The following is a 23,871-nucleotide window of genomic DNA, read 5'->3' as shown; positions in this document are numbered from 1 at the left end:
TCCGGTGTGGAGGAAAGGAAAGAAGCAGCGTGGCCCAGTGGGAAGAGCATCGGCCTGGGAGTTAGAAGACCAGCATTCTAATCCTGCCCTACCACTTACTTACTTTGTGACCTGGGGCAAGTCACTTTACTTCTCTCAGCCTCAGTTTCCTCACTTGTAAAATAGGGATTTAATACTTATTCTCCCCTCTTACTTTGACTGCGAGCCTCACATGTGATAGGGATTGTGTCCAACTGGATTAACTTGTATCTATCCCCGTACTTAGTACAGGGCTTGACACATAGTAGGCACTTAAATTCCATTACCAGTTATAATAAAAATCAACCCTTGGAACAGCTGTCACAGAAGGAGATGTCTGAAGTTCACTAATAATAATAATAATGGTATTTGTTAAGCGCTTACTATGTGTAAAGCACTGTTCTAAGCACTGGGGAGGTTACAAGGTGATCAGGTTGTCCCACGGGGGGCTCACAGTTTTAATCCCCATTTTACAGATGAGGTAACCGAGGCACAGAGAAGTTAAGTGAGTTGCCCAGAGTCATCTGTAACCGAGGCACAGAGAAGTTAAGTGACTTGCCCAGAGTCACACAGCTAACAGTTGGCGGAGCCGGAATTTGAACCCATGACCTCTGACTCCAAAGCCCGTGCTCTTTCCACTGAGCCATGCTGCTTCCAGCCACTACCATTTATACCACTACTTCTTTCACTGTTAGGGTTGTGAATGCCGAAACTGTTGCATGCAGCCCTTGTTAGGCCCCCAGAAAACACAGAGTCATCACCCTTCATTCTGCACAACCGCCCTCCATATATCTGTAGAAGAGCCCTTTATGCACCTCCTTCTGGTCTACCCCTAAGTCGAGCACATTCAACTCCTGCATCACCCTTTTTGTTTCTCTTTGATTCACTCACTTTGTATTTGGAAACACCTTGGTTACAACTCATTGATCGATACACTGTCTAGAACATAATCCTCGGTTTAAAACTATTTTCAACTGCACTGCTGATCTGGAGAAAACGTGGCGAAAGGAATAAGAGTCCATAAAAGCACTGTAAATTTGTAACTGTTTTCATATTTGCTTTTTCATTTGTCCACCGAGTCCTTGGAAAGATCCCCTTGTATATTCTACAATGTGTGAGGGGTCTAGAGAGCGGTTTACAAAGAAAGAACCAACCTTGGCTTTCATTTGAGTCTATTTCATATCTGGGGCCTCCAAACCTCACCCTCATGCTGTGCTCCGGCTTCCCCATCAGAGTAAGTCCAGTGAGGTGAACATAATGATCCACATAACCATCACAGTCACCTGGAAATAGCCCTCAGTATCCCTGACATCTGGGGAGGACGGAGGGAGGAGAAAAGGTGGGAGAGGAGAGTATGGGGGTAGAAGGACACAGCTTCCTGGGGGCTTTTTCTCCCTAAATTGTCAGTGTTTTATTTGGGGGGCTAGTTTCTCCCCTTTGCAAGGAACAGTTGCATAGGGAAACCCCAGGAAACTGACTTTCAAATAAGCTCAAGTTTACCACTGTCAGGGGGGAACATCTCTGGGCAATAAACTGACAGAGAGCTGACCGGGGTTTAAACCAACATCAGTTTACCACAGCAATCAAACGAAACTACTTCTCTCTGCCACATACATCTTGCAAGTACCATCTAAGGATTATTGGTCTCTTTTGATATCTTTATCTCGGTACCTCTCTGCCGTCCTCTGCTGCATTTGATATTGACAAATAGGATCACCTATTTATTCAGTTACCTTGGTTTACCTCCTCAATGAGTAGAAATGATTATTGGTGGACTGCAGTAATGACACCTTGCAATACATCTGGTCTTACTGATAGGCGGAGGTTAAGTCTGCTTAAATGGCGCACATATAGTAGATTTGCAACTAGTGAATTGTTAAAGCCATTGGAAGAAGGGGATTAGGTTCCCACACAAATGGCTGTCCAAAAATTTGGCTTACAAAATACATTTTGGATTGAGCTTATGTTATTTTAACCTACTGTGCAAGAGAAAAGATTCTGAGCCAAGGGACTGTTGTGCGGGGAACTAGCTTTGAGTTGGTCTTATGTTCTGGGGAACAGATCTTTGGAGGCAATTAATTTGTTTTGAACAATTTTGTAGGAGGGAAGGCATTTTTGTGAAGGGAACAAACCATGCTGGAAGGCTGCTGATGGGGGAACCTTGTGAGAGTCTACTGTTTCTACATTATAAAAGCACCAAATTTGAGATGGACAGAATGTGGCTATGTAAAATGACTTGGGTCGCTCTGCCCATTTTTATATATCATCAAATGGTATTTTAAATCTATGAATTCACAAGGAGGAAAGTGAAAATCAGTTGCTGCTCATTATCTCAGCCACAAATGTTTATCAACCCACACAAATTTTAAATCCTGAGAACCGATGGACGTATGCTTACTTGTAAGATGTCTTGAGGTATTTGATAATAGAGAAGAAAACTAAATTTACCGCTAGCGACTGCAGCTCCCTAGTTTCCTCTTCTGCAGCTGAAGCATGATACGAGAGAACCTACAGGGTATGAAAGGGAAAAAGTTTAAGTGTAAAACTGCTCTGTTGGGGGGGATATCACATCACACTTCAGAACCGTTTTGGGAGTGTTGCTGCTTCAAATACAGTGGACGTTGCCAAAAGGCCAATTTCCAGAAATGTCCATGTCAAGAGAGGTGAGTTAGTTTCTACGAGCAAATAAAATGCCCAGGAAAGAAATGAAACAGTTCCTCTCAGCAGAGAAGAGCTTAACCCCTTTACATTCAAGGAACAACTTACATAAGAAATTCCAACTTTGGGTCTGACATTGTTGAACTAACACACCAATGTAAAAACGTTTATAAGACACACAAGGAAAAACATCCTCCTGGTGGAAACTTGGCACAACAAGCTTTTGCCTTAATGGTGAATTTTTTTTTCCAATTTGAAAAGCAAACGTAAAAACCCCAAGGAAAACCACAACATGTATCTATCCATTTTACACTGAGGAAACTAATGAGAAGAGGTAAGAAAATCTTAATGGTATGCATGTGAGTTACTGGGATAAACGATCTTTGGTAATATACTGTATATATGTACATATGTTTGTACATATTTATTACTCTATTTATTTATTTATTTTATTTGTGCATATCTATTCTATTTATTTTATTTTGTTAGTATGTTTGGTTTTGTTCTCCGTCTCCCCCTTTTAGACTGTAAGCCCATTGGGTAGGGACTGTCTCTATATGTTGCCAACTTGTACTTCCCAAGCGCTTAGTACAGTGCTCTGCACACAGTAAGCGCTCAATAAATACGATTGATTGATTGATTGATTGGTAATGCTATTTTCCAGTTGGAATTCAGCAACACGTAGCATATTTTAAAAGTAACATATTCTGGTTGAATGTTAAGAGATATGTGAAGATCCTGAGACTACCTTAAGAGAAAACACAACAGATGTGCCTGTAGAGGATAACTATTTATTTCCTTTCAGGATTTTCATGTTTTTTCCTGGGGCTCTATTACAGTCATTTTTTTTTCCAATGCATGGTTTTGCTATGCATTTTGGACAGAAGACACATGGAAAGCTAGGGAATGTTCTTCCAGCAACACAAGTCTGTCCAGAAAGAACTGGATGTGATGTTGGGAGAAATGCTAAAGGGGTATGAAACTTCCATGTTCTAGAAGAACTGATTATCTGCAGAGCAAATTTAATGTGAAGACACTTTCCTGCTGTGTGATGTGGGCAAGCCACTTAACTTCTCTGTCCCTTAGTTTCCTAATCTATGAAGTGGTGATTAAATACCTCCTCTCAGGCTGTGAGCCTCACATGGGACAGGAACTGTATCTGATCCGATTGTATTTTCCCCATTACTAGGCATATGGTAAGCACTTAAAGACCACAATTATTATCAATCAATCAATCGTATTTATTGAGCGCTTACTGTGTGCAGAGCACTGTACTAAGCGCTTGGGAAGTACAAGTTGGCAACATATAGAGACAGTCCCTACCCAACAGTGGGCTCACAGTCTCGAAGACTGTGAACCTAAATTATAACTTTAGGTTCTTGGGAAATCTGCTGAGCAGATGGGATCAAAGTTGCCTGCCACTTACCTGCTCTCCCAGAACCCAGATTAATTAATCTTAATTATTGAGCACTTACTGCATGCAGAGGACTGTACTAAGAGCTTGGGAGAGTATATTACAGCAGAGCTGGTAAGCATGTTCCCTGCTCACAAGGAGCTTACACTCTAGAGGGGGAGACAGACTTTAAAATAAATTCTGGATATGAACACAAGTGTTGTGGGGCTGAGGGTGGAGTGAATATATAGTGTTTAAAGGGTATAAATCCAACAGCACGGGTGATGCAGAAGGGAGAGGGTGTGGGGGAAATGAGGGCTTAGTTGGGGAAGGCCTCTTGGAAGAGACGTGATTTTAATAAGACTTTGAAGGTGGAGAGAGTGGTGCTCTGTTGGAATGAAGGGGCATGGTGGAGTTCCCGGCCAGAGGCCTGCTGTGGGCAAGGGCTCCGTGGCAAAACAAATGAGAGCGAGGTTGTGGAAGCAAATCTACAAAGTAAGATGGGGCAGGGTGATTGAGTGGTTAAGGAGTTTCTGTTTGATGTGGAAGTGGATGGGCAACCACTGGAGGTTTGGATTTTCTAACCTCAGCCTTCTCTCTTCTCCCAGTAAAACTCTGGGAAGCCTCAGAGATTCCAGGTGGACTGGCAGTTGAGGCAGTCGCTGTAAATTATACGATATGCTCTGCATATAGTAAGCATTCAGTAAATACCACCGATTGATTGCCTCCCAGGATACGGGAGAACACGTCCAAGAATGAAGAAATCCCCCACCACAACCCAATGCTTTTGAGTCCCACCATGTTTCAAACTGCTACTAAAGTTAGGGTGGGTAGAGGTTGAATATCTTTGACACCTTTCAGACCCAAATGATTCTGATAGTTTTTATTGCTGTAGGCAATTCGTATGTTGTCCAGAGAGGATGAGCTCCTGACTTCCATTGTGTTTCATTACAGACATGTAAACAGCAGAACTGCATATTATAAAATACAGTTAACAATTCAACTCAAAACAGGCCAAATTCAGAAATAAATTCTACCAACTCTGTTATTGCTACAATCAAGTCAATTCATCTCAACCATAAAAACTCCAGAACATTTTGGTTCTCATACTTCTAAACAAGGGCATCTCCTTCTGGGTTTTATGAACAATGGAGCCACTTCCCACTTTGGTCTGAGGCTGTACAAATTACTTCCCTTTGAAGCATACTGACTGTGTCTGTAAAAGACAAGTGGTTTGGTTTCGGGTTGATGAATATGTTTGAAAAGGAATTTTCCAGTGGAAAATTGCCTTTCTGGTCCCAATCTGCCCAAGACAACCCTAGCTTTAATCACACAGCAAACATTAGGAGAACCTGCACCCCGTGAAGACAAGGCTGAAAATTTTAGTTCCACACGCTGCATGCACTTAGTACAGTGCTCTGCAGGCAGTAAGCGCTCAAGAAATACGATTGAATGAATGATTTGCCTCATAGCCTACTCCTGGAGCCCTGTGATCCACGTGTCCCCCTATTTAAAATAAATTATTTATATTCATGTTTGTCTCCCTCTCTAGACTGCAAGCTCATTGTAGGCAGGGAACCTGTTGCCACAACTCTGTTGTACTAACTCTCCTAAGAGCTCAGTACAGTCCTCTGCAAACCACAAACGCTCAGTAAATACCACTGGTGACTGACGTAATACATCATGGCCCCCTCATTCCACCCTCCTATCCCTCTGATCCAGTCCTGATCTGTCCTTAGTGTCCAAGCAGTCTGCCAATCACAGGAATTATCAGGCCAATCAGGAAACCTACATGAAGATGTAATATTAAGGAGAAGCGTTCTGCCTTCGTGGCCTTAACTACATATTTTTCTGTTCTTCGATGTCAAAAAGTGACAAAAAGCACTACTACCAAATCATTCGAACATCAGCTGACCCTCAAAGCAGAGGGGTAGTGCAACGTTACTGCTATCTTCTTTGAAACCTTAAAGTCTTGTGAGATGGAGGGAAGCTGAAAGCTTTAGACTCTAAAGGTCTTGGACTCACCTCTAACGTTACCATCTGTTTGGCCATTGCTCTCTCCACTGCTTCATACATCTGTGTGTTCTGGATTCCCAAGCCGCAGAAGATGACAAAAGCTTCCAGAAATTGCTCGTCATTTCTGTTGAATGGCTTCAGTTTGCCAGAGTTTTCTTCCATTTTATTAACAAGCTGGCAAACCCCTACAATGGAAATTTTACAAGCATATTACTAATAATCCATTTTTACAACATGGGTTTTATATTTTTGCTTGGTAAAACTTAAGGGTCTCCAAGCAAACTAAAATCCCACAGAAAAAAAGATGTACTATTAAGTAAATAGATTAATTTAAATTAGAACCATGTTCTCATCTGTCTTAAATCGATGATAAGTGTCTTGCAGAACCTTAGAATATAGTTCTTCTGACTCTGAAGAGCACTTTAGAATGGTTTGGTCCCTTAAGACAATCTGCCCTTCAGGGCTAATTAAGTTTTGGGAGGTTTTCCAAGAGAACAATTATGATACACATCAGAATACAGGGGTACAAACTTTGCTTTTTCCTACAAACTAGGAAGATTAAAACAAACCCATCTAGATAATAAAGAGGGAAAATATTATCTTTTGCACACACAGACCCTAGATTAAAACTGCAATCTACGGCTTAGCATACAACTCTTAATAAATAAATACATGACTAATGGGAGGTTAGCCAGACCCTGGCTATCTCATGCTGACATTTATGAATAAGAAAGATGACTGGATAATTTTATATTACTTTTGATATTGAATTAGGTAGTCTGAGCCAGTAGACTCTGGGGCTCTTCCTGAGACGGTCAGAGACTTTAACCTTTCTCTCATCCTCAACTCTCTCATCTGAGAAATCAGAATAATATCAACAATTGGCATCCATTAGTGTTCTGAGTCGGGCAGAAATACTGCCAAAGATACCTTTTCACTCTAACCAATACCTTCGCTGGAAATCACTTTTCCCTGCTTTTCCAAAGGCTATCTTTTATTCAACTCTACTACTTCTCCTTAATAATGGCATTTATGAAGCGCTTACTATGTGCAAAGCACTGTTCTAAGCACTGGGGAGATTACAAGGTGATCAGGTTGTCCCACGGGGGGCTCACAATCTTAATGCCCATTTTACAGATGAGGGAACTGAGGCATAGAGAAGTTAAGTGACTTGCCCAAGGTCACACAGCTGACGGTTGGTGGAGCTGGGATTTGAACCCATGACCTCTGACTCCAAAGCCCTTACTCTTCCACTGAGCCACACTGCTTCTCCTTCTCCTTCAGTCTCCTGATCCACAATAGATAGTTAATGGTGAAACATACCCCATTCCAGCGCTTAGAACAGTGCTTTGCACATAGTAAGCGCTTAACAAATGCCATCATTATTATTATCCAAACACATGTAGGTCATATACACCTCTGCAGTCAGCTATCTTTTTTAGAACACGATCTCTACTGCTTTCAGCTTCTGATTTGTTATGTGTGAATTTTCCCTTAGTTTACAATAGCAACCTTAATTATCTTGCCTTTATTTGTTTGAACAGTGTGGGTGGCTCACATTTGATTAAGGCATTATATGTCTTTACACTTACTGCAAGAAAAAACAACAAGAAAGAAGGTAGGTGTATCTAAGGCCATTCATGAAAAACCATGAGAGAATAAATCACATTATAGATGCTTAATCATGTCGGGATTACTACAGCACACAGCCTCTCCCACCTACATTTCCTGTAAGTCCTGTCCACTATTTAGGACAAAGAGAGTTTATTTTTTTCCTGTGATTTCTTCACCTAGGTGTTACAGAAAAGTCATTTATCATAACCAAAAATATTTGTCATTCTCATGACTTATTCAGCCAATCTGTATTTACGGAACAGCTCTACTAATTATTTTTGTTGTGGAATTAGAAATTTTATATAGAGATTGCATGACCTTCTGAGGTCTATTCAGATGTTTTTGTTATTATTATTTGGATTATCCCTCAAGTAGAGGCCACAGCTCTATCTTTTTGCCTACTCCTGCCTCTCCTATAAAATTCACAGCCTGGCAACACCCTATCCCATCTGTTTTCTTCCCTCAAACAAGTTTCAGAGATGTCAACTTCTACATCTAAACTAGGGAAGCAGCATGGCGTAGTGGATGAAGCATAGGCCTCGAAGTAAGAAGGTCATGGATTCTAATCCTGGCTCCACCATTTGTCTGCTGTGTGGCCTTGGGCAGGTCACTTCACTTCTCTGGGCCTCAGTTACCTCATCTGGGACATGGGAATTAAGGCTGTGAGCCCCAGGTGGGACAAGGACTATGTCCTACCAGATTTGCTTGTAGCCATCCCAACATTTAGTACAGTGCCTGCCACACAGTAAGTGCTTAACAAATACCATAATAACAATAATTATTATTAATAAAATAACCCAAGAAAATTTCTAAGAAAATCTAACCCAAGTTTAACACAATATTTAAATCACAAGTAAGCAGCAAAAGGCTTATAAAGAATAAACTGTGGGACTGAATGGCAAGACCTGTGAGCTCCGTCACAAATTCCTCTATTTTATTTCATTACCTAAGGATTCTGGGTTCCAAAAAAATTACGTGTGATACTAACACCTTCAACCCCACCAAAAGAAGCAAACACAAGCAGCTGACACAGGCAAGCTAATTTAAAAAATAACATTCTTTCCCGGCCAAGAAAAAGGGATTAAGGAGTTGCAGTTTCTCCAGATGCTTTTGAGAACTTAAAGGAAATCATGCAGTACGCCATCATTCCAAGAGTTCTCAAAACCATACAACCATAACTATCAATCAACCAATCAACTGTATTTATTGAGTGCTTATCATGTGCAGAGCACTGTACTAAGCTCTTGGGAGAGTACACTATAACAGTATAACACAGACATTCCCTGCCTATAACGAGCTTACGGTCTAGAAGGGGAGACAGACATTACTATAAATAAATTACGGATATGCACATAAACACTGAGGGGCTGAGACAATTAATGAGAGTCATTGTGAGAGAGAGAGAGAGGAGGCAACAGGAAAGAGAAAGAGCAAGAGACATGGAGAAGATAGCGGCAGTGCCATGAGTCAAGTGTCAGAGGAGGAAGGTGCTAGAAGAGAGACAGAAGGAGAACAAAAGGCAGAAGCATGGAAAAGAAACAGACAGAATAAAAAAATGAAGAGGCAGAGAAAGCAGAGTAGTGAGAGTCAAAGAGCACACAATAATGAATAGCCAAGACAGAGGGACATCAATCTGAAAGGCAGAAGCAGACAAAGATTAAACCAAAAAGAGTCAAGGACTCAACTGATTAAGTGAACTGAGTGCATTGATGACTTGTTGAATGGGAGGAAAGGGTTTTAGTGGATATGTGGGTGAGGTTGGGAGCAAGTGGATAAAGCAATTTTAAAATCAACTGTTACATTTTCCAACTTGACAGCTTCACTAGTGAACGGGAAAAACGACAAAACATGAAACTTAAAACTAGTAAATTCAGTGGCGTCAAAAACACTAGTAAGATTCCAAAATATATACTGCACTGTCCCCTTGGAAGGAAATCTAAAGTAGTTGTTTGTAGGGAATAAATGGCTTGGAGATAACCACCCTAATATATAGACTATATAAAGAAAAATAATCACTGGAAACATATTTCAAGGAAAAATTGGGCATGGGAAAGTTGGAGAAGACCCTATAAATGTTCTAGTGCTGCTTCATTCACGTATTCGTTTGGGCTAAAAAAAAGACCCTTTTTAATTTTCATACTTATTTACATAGTTTTGGACACACTGTGAATTTTTCACTGTTCTTCATCAGGCCAATTAAACTTTTTCTATTTCCAAAGTTGGTACTTATTTCTTTTTCTTTCCTATGTACTCTTATTATCTTTTCTGAGTCCACCCTTCCTTTCTCATTCCCCAGTGCCTGACAAAGAGGAACATACACAAGCAAAGAGGGCAGACAAACACTCCCAAGACACGGTATGGACCACTCTCAAACAATGGGGCATGGCATTCCATCTCTGGGAGACAACAGCAGCAGACAGGCCGGCTTGCCTTGCGGCACTCCCTGAGCAGAAGTTCTGGGAAAATCTCAACTCCAAAAGGCAGATTCAAAAAGAGCCGCAGAAGTTGCAAATAGCAAACATATTTATTTGGCAAAGAACTATCTTAACACGCCCTCTGTGTGGAAAGGATTCTCAGCCTCTTATTGGTCTTTTCAGCCGCAGTCACGGATGGGCCGCAGAGTTATCTGCGAACACAGAGGATGAGAGGAAGGTAGGTAGGTACTAATCGCCATTTGGGAACCTTTTTGCAGTCTCAGAGCGTAAAATGTCTAGAATTCCAAGAGTAGTGGACTAGAGTTCAATAAGAATTGCTTTCAGACTTTCTAAACAAAAGCCGACTGAATAGCTAACAGAAAATGGGACAAGTGTTGCAATATAATATTGAAAAAAAATATAGTCAAAACAAAGTAGACATCATAATTTGAGAGTGCTTCTTCCTAAGCCATCTCATTACAAAGCAAAGAATTTAGTGTTCCCGCCACATCCTCCTGGGAAGAGCACTATGGCTCTGTTCTGGGTGATTTGTTACCCAAAATCTGAGGAATGGAAAGAAATTCAGGACTAGAAGGAAATAGTGATGGAGAGCCCAGACAAGTGGATCTGACAGTGAAATTAAAGAATTTAACTTAAAGAAGTGCTGATGAAGAGGGATAATACAGAAGGAAAATTATTTATTCTAGGTTTTAAACTGTGGAGAAAGAGAGAGGGGAGACGGGATGAAATGAGTGTGACCGCATAAGATGCAGATCTGATGGTTTTGGGGTAGGCTGAAGGAGAAATTAGCATAGGAGAGATGGGGTTTAGTACCTTTCCTAGTCTTACTGCGAATGCCTTGCGAAATACCAAATACGGTGAAGCAGTAATGTTGCTAATGACTGGAACAACAACAGGAAGAAGTAGAAATAAAAGAATCAGATGCTGACCAGAGAGGGAAGTGGTGAAAATCTCTGTTACCTGAGATATTTAAAACTCAGGTCGGGCAAAGCCCTAGCAAAACTCTGGTAGGAAACAACTCCGCACTAGCCCTTGGGAAACAGATGAGATGATCGAACACGAGTGGTCTGATTTCTATATTTCATTCTAAATGTCAGTATTGAAGAAAGAAGGGGGCAAAGGGGAAGGAAGAGAACACATGCCCCTCCCCACCCCCCACATCCCCCCCACCAGAGTCTCTCAGCATGCAACTCTCTGGGAATGTGCTCCGAGAAGGACATAAGAGAATGGATACCATGACACATAAGAAAAATGGTCTATAAACAGGATCTTTTTCAAAGGTTTTCATGAGGCATTTGTGGGTCTAAGGAGAGTGTAGAGTTCAAATTCCTGGTTGTGTCATACTAATAAAACAGTAGGACAGTTCCGGAAAGTTTTTCTAAGTATCTCAAAGGTGTATGAGCCACTCAAAGGAAAAAAAAAAAAGCCTTTTTTTAAGGACACAAAGGAATCTACTCCCTTTAAAACTACAATCACTAGTAAGCGACTGTTAAGGTTAATGGAGATGTAGGCATTGTTATTTACTTTTTTAAAACCAAAAGAATGGAGGGAGTAAATTCTATTTACCATATCACTTTTAACAGTCATTGACAGATGCAAAGACAATAGGAGAACAAAGGATATCTTGGTAATTGGCTTCCTCCCCTATTTCAATTCTCACTCAAAATAACTTCTATGAGGAAAATGGGGGTAGAAAAACTGGGCACTGAAATTTAGATATTTTCTTCCCCCACCTTTATTTAAAATTAAATCACCCATTCTCATAACAATTGTTACAGGTTAATTAGTGAGGTCCTTGGGTGACACCAAGTAAGACTGTGTTAAGAATACCTTCATTTCCATTAATTCCCTTAATCAGGGCACTTTTATAATACAATTATTTACTGGACAGAATGTAATAGTTCTCTGGGAGCCTTTACAGTTTACTAAGAAAGCCACTATTTGAATGATGTTTAAGGGACTATTTGTTTGGTAGTCAGTGTTGGGTTCCCTGGAGCAGTTTTGTTCTTTTCTGTACTTGCTAGTATTGTACACCTGAAATGAATGGCCTTTTTTTTATTCTTTTAATTTTCCATGGGAGAGGTGATAAGCTATGCACGGTGTTCATTTGACACTTAAGTACAAGGAAGGGGAGGAATCAGTGGGCCAATATGGCCTCTGTGTATTCTGGACAAGAAATCTGTTTTCTGTGGCAAGTCATTAACCCAAGAATCAAAGACCTTTCGGCCCAGAGCTCCTTCAACTGAATTTAAAGGCTCCAACCAGCTTGAAGATTGGCTCTCTGACCCATATGTGCCTAGGAAACATGTCCACCAACTCTGTTAATTATTACATTGTACTTCCCCAAGCGCATAGTACAGTGCTCTGTAAACAGCATAAATGCTCAAAAAATATGACTGAGTGATAGAAAATGTAATTCCCAGCCTGGGAGTGCTACAAGAATAAGTGTCTTTCTTCCTCTTAAGTTGCTTGACCTCACTTCTGCCTCTGATAGGAAATGGTACAGTCTCTTCAGCAAGAACATACTGAAATGAAAAAGCTTCCTTCTACAGCTTTAATGAACTCAGAAAACAAGTGCTTCCTAAATAGTTGACTTTAATGCTTTTTCCGAAGAGATCATTTGTGATGAGTGTTTTGGTCTTGTGAATATCACAATGGTGTGGCAGTTATAGAGATGCACACTCCTTGAGTGGCTTTTGGTAATTGTTTAATTCTGTCTTTGAATTAATTTCTCTACCTGTAACCCCACCCCCTTTTCTAAACTCCTCATAGCTGGCGATCAAGTTTTCTAGACTCCTAATTTCTAGACTCCTTCCCACAGTCTTCTGTAATTCCTAATTCGACCCTCTTCCTAACTTTATTCTTCCTTAGTTGTCCCGAATAAGGAATTTGTTTTGGAAAGGAGATGAAAGGGGGCCAAAACGGCCCTGATTTCAGTTGTTGATCATAAGTTTGGGTAAATCGGAAAGTACAGTCAACCCCCTTTCAAGAAGAATGCCTCCAGAAGAGTGAAGGAACATTTTATCTGTTATTGACACAGAACAGAGGAGTGGAAACATGGTATTTTGCAAACCTTATACTATGGATTTGGAAATAGATAGTAAAATATATTTTCTGGAAGTAAATAGACTTTTTATCTACGGTATTTTTAAAATATAACCTTTTGTTTAAACAAAAACAGTACCATGGTTTAATATCTTTATATCTTCATGGGGAAGGGGGAGCACCAATGTATCCCCCTTCTCTGCTAGACACTTCATTCGGAGAACAGCAATTTTGCTTCCACCCTGCAATAAATCCCTGGAGGTAGCATTCTGTGTGAATGTATGGAAAATTGACTGCTCTGGCATACAAATTACAGATTATTTTAGTGGCATGCAGAATTCAGGTTAAAAAAGTAGTAATACCTATCACTTTATTCTTCTTTCCATTTTTTATGGGTGTACAAAGCAAACTTCTAATGTGCTGGTTTGCATTTTCTGTATTTTCATTCTATTGGACAAACAAATGAGACAGTTAAAAGCTACAGAGGTTCACTGATTAGCTTCTGCATATTTAGTCATCTTTCACCAGAATGCAACACCTAAACAGATGATATGCACACTAATAAGCAACATTACTACTAAGCAAAAAAGATTCAAATTCTGCCCATCTCTCTTTTGGCATTTTTTAACCTAGAATGGTCAAAAAATACTCAGTTTGCCCCACAGGTTATAGTTAGAAATAAGAAGTTTGATTAAAGGTGCTTAATGAGAACAGACGCTCCCTTTGAATACTACAAGCTTACAGAAATCAAAGGAGATTAGTTGCTTGAAGAATACACAGTCTAGTTGCTAGAGGAATACACAATCTACACTCTGAAACCATGAGTCTTCAGATTGTGAGCTCCCTCTCTGAAGGAGAGGGACCATGTCTAATTTTCACCAGTGAATTCTTTCCCAGCACTTAGTACAGGGCTGTTCTTGCAATATATGCTTAGTGAATATTACTACTACTACTACTACTACTATTACTACTACTACTACTACTACTACTACTACTACTACTAATGAAATCTAGGAAGCTAAGCTTGTCTACGGAGACATGAGCCGCACAGAGGAATCCTGCCTGCACTATCCAGGGAATAGCCATTTCAGCACTTCTGCAACAACTGTATGCACATACACGCTCCTGGAGCACTTATTATTATTATGGTATTTGTTAAGCACTTACTATGTGCCAAACACTATTATAAGCACTGGGGTAGACTCAAGTTAATCAGGTTGGACACAGTCCACTTCTGCACATATTGACAAATACTCTATTTATTCCTCTCTCTTCTATCTGTAAACAACTGTCTGCCTCCCGGAGGAGACAAGCCCGAGTGACATTACAATTAACAAGCAAAATCTTGTGACAGTTACAACTAGCTGTAGCCAAAATACTCTATAACGATTCGGGTTTCAGCAAAACAGAGTTTTGGGCCACTACACCATTAAGAACAATTCCTTGTTAACTTGATTCAGTTTTCATTGACTATCATGGTGAAGATGTCCAAACACCTAATCATTCACTGGTTTTTCTCTTCTTGCCAGCCATATTTCCTTGAAACATCTCATTTGTTAATATATCCATTATGGAGGGCCTGGTACGGTTGTATACAATTTTGCCTTTGACACAGTGAGCACAACATACTCCATTTTCTTTTTAAATGGTACTCTTAGACACTGCTAGTGCTCGACAATTTCACAGTAGAGAGTGCTGATGTTCCTAAATTCCCATTACTCTCAGGTGGACCAAAGAAGTCTCCTCCTAATCCTTTGAGGAGAACCCTAGGGAATAGGAAAAGACTATTCTCTCGCCCAATTCTAAATTCAGTTTACTTACCGTCCAAGGAAATCGTCTATCTTGGCAGACATCTGGAATATTAAGAGGCTCCATAGTGTTCTTGACATACTGTGCATACACGTAATTGATCTTGTTTGTGTCATAGTTCCTGTTGAAGCAATGTGAAAAAAAAGTATTTGGGGGAAGAAAACATGTCAGATACAAGTATATTAAAATAACTAAGGCAATATCAAACCACCATGGTTGACCTAGTAAAGTATTCTTAATTAGAAGACTTCAATCTCTAGGAGGGATTTGTGCAATGTGAATTTTTTTAAAAAATCAATCAATCAATCGTATTTATTGAGCGCTTACTGTGTGCAGAGCACTGTACTAAGCGCTTGGGAAGTACAAGTCGGCAACACATGAAAATGAAATACTTCATAAACTGAGAAAGGAACATTTGAGGAAATAAGCAAAATCAGGGAGGGCCTCATTTATAGCCTCATTTATCCTTGAGCTATTCATTGTAAAATCCTTGTTTCTGGACTGCTTTCAGTTTCAGCAACTCTGGGGAATGGTGCCCACTTGTACATCATGTATTCTACATTTTTATTAAAGTTCTTTCTTGCTCGCAGCCTAATTTCTTTGGCACTCTGCTAATCCAGATGGCCGCCTTAACTCGCCACTCCTGCGTCTCTTTAATTATGCCTCGGCAGGAATTTAACTTTGTTGGTGAACTCAACCAAACATTTGCTTCTAGGCATATACGGTAACATAATGGGAATCAGGGGGAAAGGGTGAAGGCTGATGGGAAGCAGGGAGGGGAGAGGAGAGGCCCTGTTCAGGCAGCTACCCTGGACACAGCAGATGGAGGCAAAACTCTTTGTGGCCTCAAATTTCTGGAATATAATTGAAAGGTTATTCCACTCATTTAACCAAATTTTCTGGTCTCAGGCACCTGGTGAAGACTTCTAGATGCCAACCTTTGTTCTGTCCCAAGCAGGTGTGCCAGAAGTTGAGGTAATTGTCGGCCTGGCCGGGAATGCGAGGCAAAGGTACCCAGGGGCTGAACTTGCTTTGACGGAGACAAGAAGTGAGAGGAAGAAGAGGAGAGTTGGAGCTGTGCTTCTTTCTTATTCCTTAAGTGCTACAGCAAGGGAAAACCCTTAGCCCTCACATGGAACTGCCTTTCAAATATATTCCAGAAATTTGAGGCCACAATTTTTCTTTTTTTACGGGCTGCAAGGCTAGGCCTCTTTCCACATCCCAGCCCTCCATCTGCTTGGGCTCCGGGCAGGAGCCTGCAAATCACACCCAATTGGCTCAAGTGAGTTTACAAAAAGCCTGTGGCAAGGACTGTTTGATAAACAAGGCAGCTTTTGCCCCTTATCTTTCTTTCAGTCACAGGAGAGTTTAAGCTCGAAGAAGGAGTAACTGGAATGGAAATACAAAATGTTGCTTTATGAAAATAGTAATGGTGACTGAAAAAGTATTCTTTAAACCTGCTTAAAATGCTGCAATGAATACCGCAAAATCTAATTTATGAAAGACTTGCTACATAGCAGTGGTTGAGTGAATGAATGAATGAAGGAGGGATATTAATGACCTGTGGCCAAGAAATTTGTTTATTAAATTAAAATGATAAAGAGAGTTAATGGTGGTCCATTAGATTTGTTCTGCACAATAGCCAACTGCACAATAAAACACTGACCCTTACTGAATTCTCCTTCTTATAAATGCTAGACATAAGAGAGCCAAACTGTCTGGATTTGTACAAACTGATAGATATTAATTTACACCCTCAGTAAGTAATTTTTAAATGAAGATGTGGACCACTGGTACTGAAGGCTGTAAACTCCTTGAAGACAGGTAGCATGTCTACTAATTTTATTACTTTCTCCCTAGCTCTGAGGACAGTGATCTAAACCCAGTAGGGGACGAGTACATACTGTTTGGTAAGTGTCCACCCAAAGTAAAATAATGCCCACTGCGGCTGATAGTGTAAGGGAGCACTAGAAGCCCCACAGTTCAGAGTCAAGTAAATCACTGAAGCTAACAGAGGCAAGAAAGAGAAAATTAATGTCAGCTGCTGAGGCATGTCTATAGATGGAAACCTTAATCATGAATTTCAAATTTACAGAAAACACACACATTGTCTAACAACTCTATAAATCAGTAACAGAGCAAATCCCCCTCCCCTTTAAGAAAACTGGAACAACAGAGCAAACTTGTGAATTGCATCTCACCTGAAAAATGTGTTTCTTTATGAATAATTGAGTTACTACATTGCGATTGTATCACTAAAACATCTGTTTAGTCAAAATAAAGACTTAAAATAAACCACACAGCAACAAAATTTCTTTTCACTCCCCTTAGTGGGTGGCACTTTTGCTGAGACTTTAAAAACCACCCACACTCTGGGCCAGGACTGTTTCCATATAATTCCTACTTAAAACTCTCTCCCAGGAGGTTTCTATGGTTTTTGCTGCAACATCTGCCATTAAGTTTTCTACATTAATTTTAGGTACCCTTAAGCTCCTCGTGTCAGCTAAGAAGTCAGAAGTCATTTCGACTTTCTTTAAATTAAAGGAGAAATTCATGTAAACATGTTGGTTTGGGGGTGGGGGGAGGGAAACAGCCAAATTCATCCAGATACCTATCTCAGATAGAAAAACTGTTTAACACTATTACCAATTTGTTTTCCTACTGCTTATCTCAACGATCCTGCTTCACTGCCCTTCTATCTAAGGCACAGACCAATAACCATACTTGGAAAGTGACATACGCAGCTAAGTATTGAGAAATGAAAATCAGAGAATCATGTAACATTCTTGACTCAGCTTGGCTTGCTTCAAAATGTCCAAATAAGAAGAATTTACTTTGCAAAAGGTGTGACCTTATGGTAAGAGCAGAGGATCTGGGGTTCATGAGAGCTGGATTCTACCTAGTCCAGGCTCTACCCCTGCCTTACTCTGTGACCTCAAGCAATCAATCAATGGTATTTATTGAGCAACTATATGCAGAGCATTGTACTAAGTGCTTGGGAGAGTACAATACAACAAAGTTAGCAGAAACATTCCCTGCCTGTAGAAAACTTACAGTCTAGAGGGGAAGACATCATTTATGTATATATTCATTAATATAAATAAATAGCTTATGAAATGTACATAAGTGCTGTGAGGTTGAGGGTGGTGTGAGTATCAAATGCTCAAAGGTCACAGATCCATGTGCAAGAAACTTAACCTCTTTGGGCCTCGATTTCCCTATCTGTTCAACGGGGATAATAATCGCAGGATGCTATGAGGATAGCATAATCTTACCGCGTGGTGTTGTGGGATCCCTTCAGCCATTTCCTGGTGGAAAAAATCCATGGAGCCATCTGTACCCAAAAGGATCCTGGGGGTTTCTGGGATCCTCGGATTTTTTCCTCTCGGGTTAGGGATGCTTTGAGGGGCTCAACTAATTGTGCCTCCAAGTGCCATCCTTTGAATTGCTGCCAGCACCCTGTGACTTTTAGGACCACACCCCAGTAGGTGCAGGACACATCTGAGGTCAGGCTAGCCCATCCCACCTCCAGAAGCATGGTGACTCCTACCTCTGTACATAGTTATTACTCTATTTATTTATTTATTTTACTTGTTCATATCTATTCTATTTATTTTATTTTGTTAGTATGTTTGGTTTTGTTCTCTGTCTCCCCCTTTTAGACTGTGAGCCCACTGCTGGGCAGGGACTGTCTCTATATGTTGCCAATTTGTACTTCCCAAGCGCTTAGTACAGTGCTCTGCACACAGTAAGCGCTCAATAAATGCGATTGATGATGATGATGATGATGATGCTCTGCACACAGTAAGCGCTCAATAAATACGACTGATGATGATGATGATGACTCAGAGCTTGGAAGAGCTCCTTATTCCCTTTCTCCTCTAGGACCAAAAGGCACACTCTCCCAATAGACATGTATCCCACACACTCTTCTCCCCCAACACAGATGCTAGGGGTTACGAATCATATATTGCTTTCTCTAAAACACTGAAATTTAACAATATATTGCCAAGTGTGGCAGTTTAGTTTAGGCAAATTATAGGTGTGCATTTTACCGTTCCTCATCGAAGTTTCCAAAAGCATCAGAATATCTGAGCAACACCTGTTCAAAACCCATCCATTATCTAAATGCTTCTCCCTAAAGCTGATAACTTTCCTAAAGGGGGAAGGTCCCCCTCATCCAGAACAGTTCCACTACACGGCGACAGTGGCAGAATTTTTTCTGATTCACAGATATTTTGGTCTGGTCCCCCTCACTGAATATCGCTCTTCTTGGGGAAATCCAGCCAATTCTGTAAATAGAGCTATGCTTCCTGGTCCTTCCCCTCTGGGCCCAAAGTGAGGGATGTTCTCAGTAGTGGTATTTGTTAAGTGCTTACTATGTGCTAGGCACTATACTAAGTCTTGGGGTAGATACAAGGTAATGTGGTTGGACATTGTGGGACATATCCCACAATGGACTCACAGTCTTGATCTCCATTTTACAGGTGACGTAATAGACACACAAAAGTGGAGTGCACACAGTAGACGAGTGGTGGAGCTGGGATTTTAGACTGTGAGCCCACTGTTGGGTAGGGACTGTCTCTATATGTTGCCAATTTGTACTTCCCAAGCTCTTAGTACGGTGCTCTGCACATAGTAAGCGCTCAATAAATACGATTGATGATGATGATGATTAGAATCCAGGTCCTCCTGACTCCCATGCCTGTGATCTATGTTCTTCCTCACAGCTCATGGAGCTCTCCCCTTAGTTAGCCTCTCCGCCTTATTTCCATTTTTTCGGGCTTGGTTCTCTGATGCGAGCAACGTCTTTTGGGCTGTGGGCAACACGGAAGTTAACTCCTCTTTCCCCGCCCCACAGCACTTATGTCTCTATCTATACTTGTTGTAGTAATCTTTATTACTCTATTGTACTTTCCTAAGCAGTTAGGTACAGTGCTCTGCACCCAGTTAAGCGCTGAATAAATACAGCTGAATGAATGAATGTTTTTACTTTGTGAATAGGCAGAGGTAAAGGACTCGAAATTTGCAAAATGTTTTGCTTTCATTAATTAGTTGTTCCCCACAGAAATAGCATGAAGGAATACCTACTAATTGGCTAAAGTTTTTTAAAAAATAATATTACCATGTTCAAATTTCCACAAAAGAAACCCTCTTTCCCCCTGTGATTGGCTTTGTTCCGGGTTGGACTACCAGGAGGCTGACTGTCACCTTATGTAGGTGAGTTTTCCCTTTGGGAGATGATTCCCAAAACGTGCGACTTCCGTGACCTTCTGAGATTTTCCCCCCATCTCAGGTGTGGGGCTAGCCTCTCTCAACCATCGCAAACTTATACGAAAGTTCTTTGGAAAGCAGAAGTGCTAGACCCAGCCTGGGTATAATTATAAAATATTACTCACAATTCAAAAAATCTTTTGTTAAATTACTGTGTCCAACCAATTAGCTGGTATCTACCCCAGCGCTTAGTACACTGCCTGGCACATACCAAGTGCTTAACAAATACCATTAAATGAAAATCAGCACCGAGTCTTTGACATCAATCATCAAGATTTCTTCCAGCACTTTAAATGATGATTTTATTGCTGATGCATGTAAGCGTCTTTTACCATCTAAAACACTAACTATATATCTTAATTAATGCTTTTTCCTTCCCTTAGATTTACTGTCAAGTTGCTATGGAGTATGGAACAGTAAGTGAATTAAAGATGTCATTTGCTTCATCCATATACCTCATTGATGAATGTCTGAATTTACCATTTTAGCAGGGAAAAGAACAATTTAATATATAACACTTCAAAACAAAACCATTTCAGATTCCTAATTACCAGTAGAGGTCGCTGTTACCCAAAGAGAAATCCTTGGATGATAATAATAATAATAATAATAATAATAATAATAATGGCATTAAGCGCTTACTATGTGCAAAGCACTGTTCTAAGCACTGGGGAGGTTACAAGGTGATCAGATTGTCCCTCGTGGGGCTCACAGATTTAATCCCCATTTTCCAGATGAGGTAACTGAGGCACAGAGAAGTTAAGTGACTTGCCCAAAGTCACACAGCTGACAATTGGCGGAGTCGGGATTTGAACCCATGATCTCTGACTCCAAAGCCCAGGCTCTTTCCTACTGAGCCACGCTGCTTCTCAAATGAAACTACTGCAGTCTGCCCATGCAAGGCCAGAAACAATGTGTTCACTGAGTGACTAGGCAGAGGTAAATGACTCTAAATTTGCAATGTGCTTTTCTTTCATTCATTAGTTGTTCCCCCCCCCAAAAATCGCATGAAGAAATACCTATTCATTGGCTAACATTTTTAAAAATAATATTACCATGTTCAAATTTCCACATGTCCTCTGTCCTTCAAGAGTAGGAATTAGCTAGTGAACAAAACCCAAGAATCAATCTACTGCATTTCTAATTCTAAATAATTCTAAACAAATGATTTTAAATCACTCTAAACATTAAGTACTCTAAAAAGGACCTCAAATCTCTTCTCCCAGGTCGCTGGGTTTTATACTACTAGTGGAGTAGAGGGGTGTGATTTTTGTACTCCACTGCCATTTATGGTCAGTCTTTGAAAAATAAAAGATGGGGATCATTATTTGTAGCATTTATCACAGTGCTAAATGAAAAAATACAGCTATGAAGCCTTTATTTTCACAGATTTAATAGCCTGGTAATTCAAAATAGTGAAAAATTTGAAGCAACTCATTTCCTAGCTGCTTAGATTCCTAACTGACTACTGGCTAACCAAATCTCTTTGATTAGAGTGGGTTTTTTTTCTAGCCCCTTGATTATACACTAATGAAGTTTTACTCAACGTTTCAATCGTATTTATTGAGCGTTTACTATGTGCAGAGCATCATAACAAGCACTTGTGAAAGTACAACAATAAACGGACACATTCCCTGCTCACAAAAATACAGTTGCTTAACAATTTTCAGTTTTTCCCAATGGCCTTATGAAATGGTTTTGAGAAAGCAAGAAGAATTCTGCACTGTATAATAAAAACCCTATCGATAAAGCCTTGAGAGCACCTTTTAGAAAGACGCATAATGCCTAGATAGGGCCTTTTAAAAATGGTATTTGTTAAGAGTTTACTACATGCCAGGCACCATACTAGCTTCAATCTTCTTCTAGACTCCCACCTCCTCCATGAAGTCTTCTCTGGCTAATTCTCAAAAACTCAGTCTGCATCAACTTGATATTCACCCAGAGCACTTACATTTATATGTATAATCATATTACTTCCTGTTATATCCTTGTTCTTCCTCCTGCATTTCTTTGTAAATAATTTGCCTCCTGTATTAGAATATAAGTTCCTCCAGGACGAGGAACATGTGTTTTTGCTAAACACACATTCCTTATTTTGCTTCTGTTGCATTTTCCCAAGTGCTTAGTGCAGTGCCGCACTCATTCATTCATATTTACTGGGCGCTTACTGTGTGCAGAGCACTGTACCAAGCACTTGGAAAGTACAATTTGGCAACAGATAGAGCCAGTCCCTATCCAACAATGGGCTAATCAATCAATCAATCAATTGTATTTATTGAGCGCTTACTGTGTGCAGAGCACTGTACTAAGCGCTTGGGAAGTCCAAGTTGGCAACATATAGAGACAGTCCCTACCCAACAGTGGGCTCACAGTCTAAAAGGGGGAGACTGAGAACGAAACCAAACATACTAACAAAATAAATAGAATAGATATGTACAAGTAAAATAAATAAATAAATAAATAAATAGAGTAATAAATATGTACAAACATATACATATACACAGGTGCTGTGGGGAAGGGAAGGAGGTAAGATGGGGGGGGATGGAGAGGCTACTCAGGAAGGCCAATGGAATCAATGAATAAATACCATTGATTGATAGATAATTCAGAATGCGCAATACCAAAAAAGTTACATATCTGCACCACAACCATCAGGTGATTTGGACTGCTCCTGGGGCACACAGCACTAACCTGTACTTGACACAAGTCCAGCTTTGGTCTGGTGAAAAAGAGCACTGCTCTGGAAATAAAAGCAGTTTCTGCTCAGTGCGAAAACGATATATAAGCGCCTTGCAATGGGCTGCAACCAGGTTTCCACTTCAAAGCCCAGTGGGAATACATTTGTCAAGGAGAGAGAGAGAGACAGAAGGAGAGAGAGGGAGAAAGAGAGATGTCCTACATAAGCCACCAACACTTTCCTTAATTCCTTTGGCCAGGTACTCAGTTCTAACACTGTAGGACCATTCACTCATTCATTCATATATATTGAGCACTTACTGTGTGCACAGCACTATACGAAGCACAATACCACAATAGACAGTGACATTCCCTGCCCAAGACAAGCTTACACTTTAGAAGGGGGGAGAAACACATCAATACAAATCAATAAAATTACTGATATGTATCTAAGAGTTGTGGGGGTGGGAGGAGGGGAAGAGCAAAGGGAGCAAGTCAGGGTGATGCAGTGTTAGTGAATCCTTTTGGAGTGACAATTCCAGAATCACATCGAAGATCTCAAAATATTGCATACATGTATTTTTTTTACAGAAATACAACTAGAAAGGAAACACTACAAAACAATCAATGTTTGTCAATGTGAATTTCTTGAAAAGATGTTTCCAAGAATAAAACAAATGCATTTATTACTGCATCTCTATGTGGGGAGGAACAATTCAGAATAAAACATTTTACCTCTTTAAGGCATCAGCAGAATCTTCTAACTCCGCAAATTCCATGTGAAACACACTAGAAAATGATTCCTGAAAAACATCATGAAAAGATTGTATGAGATATTAAATTCGGTGAGAGCAAAAATAGTTTTTTACTTTTACTGCACTCTCCAAAACACCTACTGCGTACTCTGATTCAGCAGGCACCCAATAAGCATTA

The 23,871-nt window shown here is 40.3% G+C and overlaps 1 protein-coding gene across 2 annotated transcripts in view; it reads right to left on the bottom strand.

Annotated features, from left to right (window-relative positions):
* The window catches only part of PDE5A (phosphodiesterase 5A), a 100,441-nt gene that overhangs the window by 29,166 nt on the left and 47,404 nt on the right, over nt 1-23,871 (bottom strand). For both annotated transcript variants that reach the window (XM_038769169.1, XM_038769168.1), the window contains exons 7-11: nt 23,674-23,741; nt 15,001-15,109; nt 13,542-13,626; nt 6,095-6,270; nt 2,467-2,526 (exon numbers count right to left, since the gene is read on the bottom strand). In XM_038769169.1, coding sequence (XP_038625097.1) covers nt 2,467-2,526; nt 6,095-6,270; nt 13,542-13,626; nt 15,001-15,109; nt 23,674-23,741 — 498 coding nt within the window. The remainder of the gene's footprint in view (nt 1-2,466; nt 2,527-6,094; nt 6,271-13,541; nt 13,627-15,000; nt 15,110-23,673; nt 23,742-23,871) is intronic.

This window comes from Tachyglossus aculeatus, chromosome X5 (genome assembly GCF_015852505.1).
Source record: "Tachyglossus aculeatus isolate mTacAcu1 chromosome X5, mTacAcu1.pri, whole genome shotgun sequence".
In the NCBI taxonomy this organism is placed as follows: Eukaryota; Metazoa; Chordata; class Mammalia; order Monotremata; family Tachyglossidae; genus Tachyglossus; species Tachyglossus aculeatus.
This window is presented reverse-complemented; position numbering and strand designations above follow the sequence as displayed.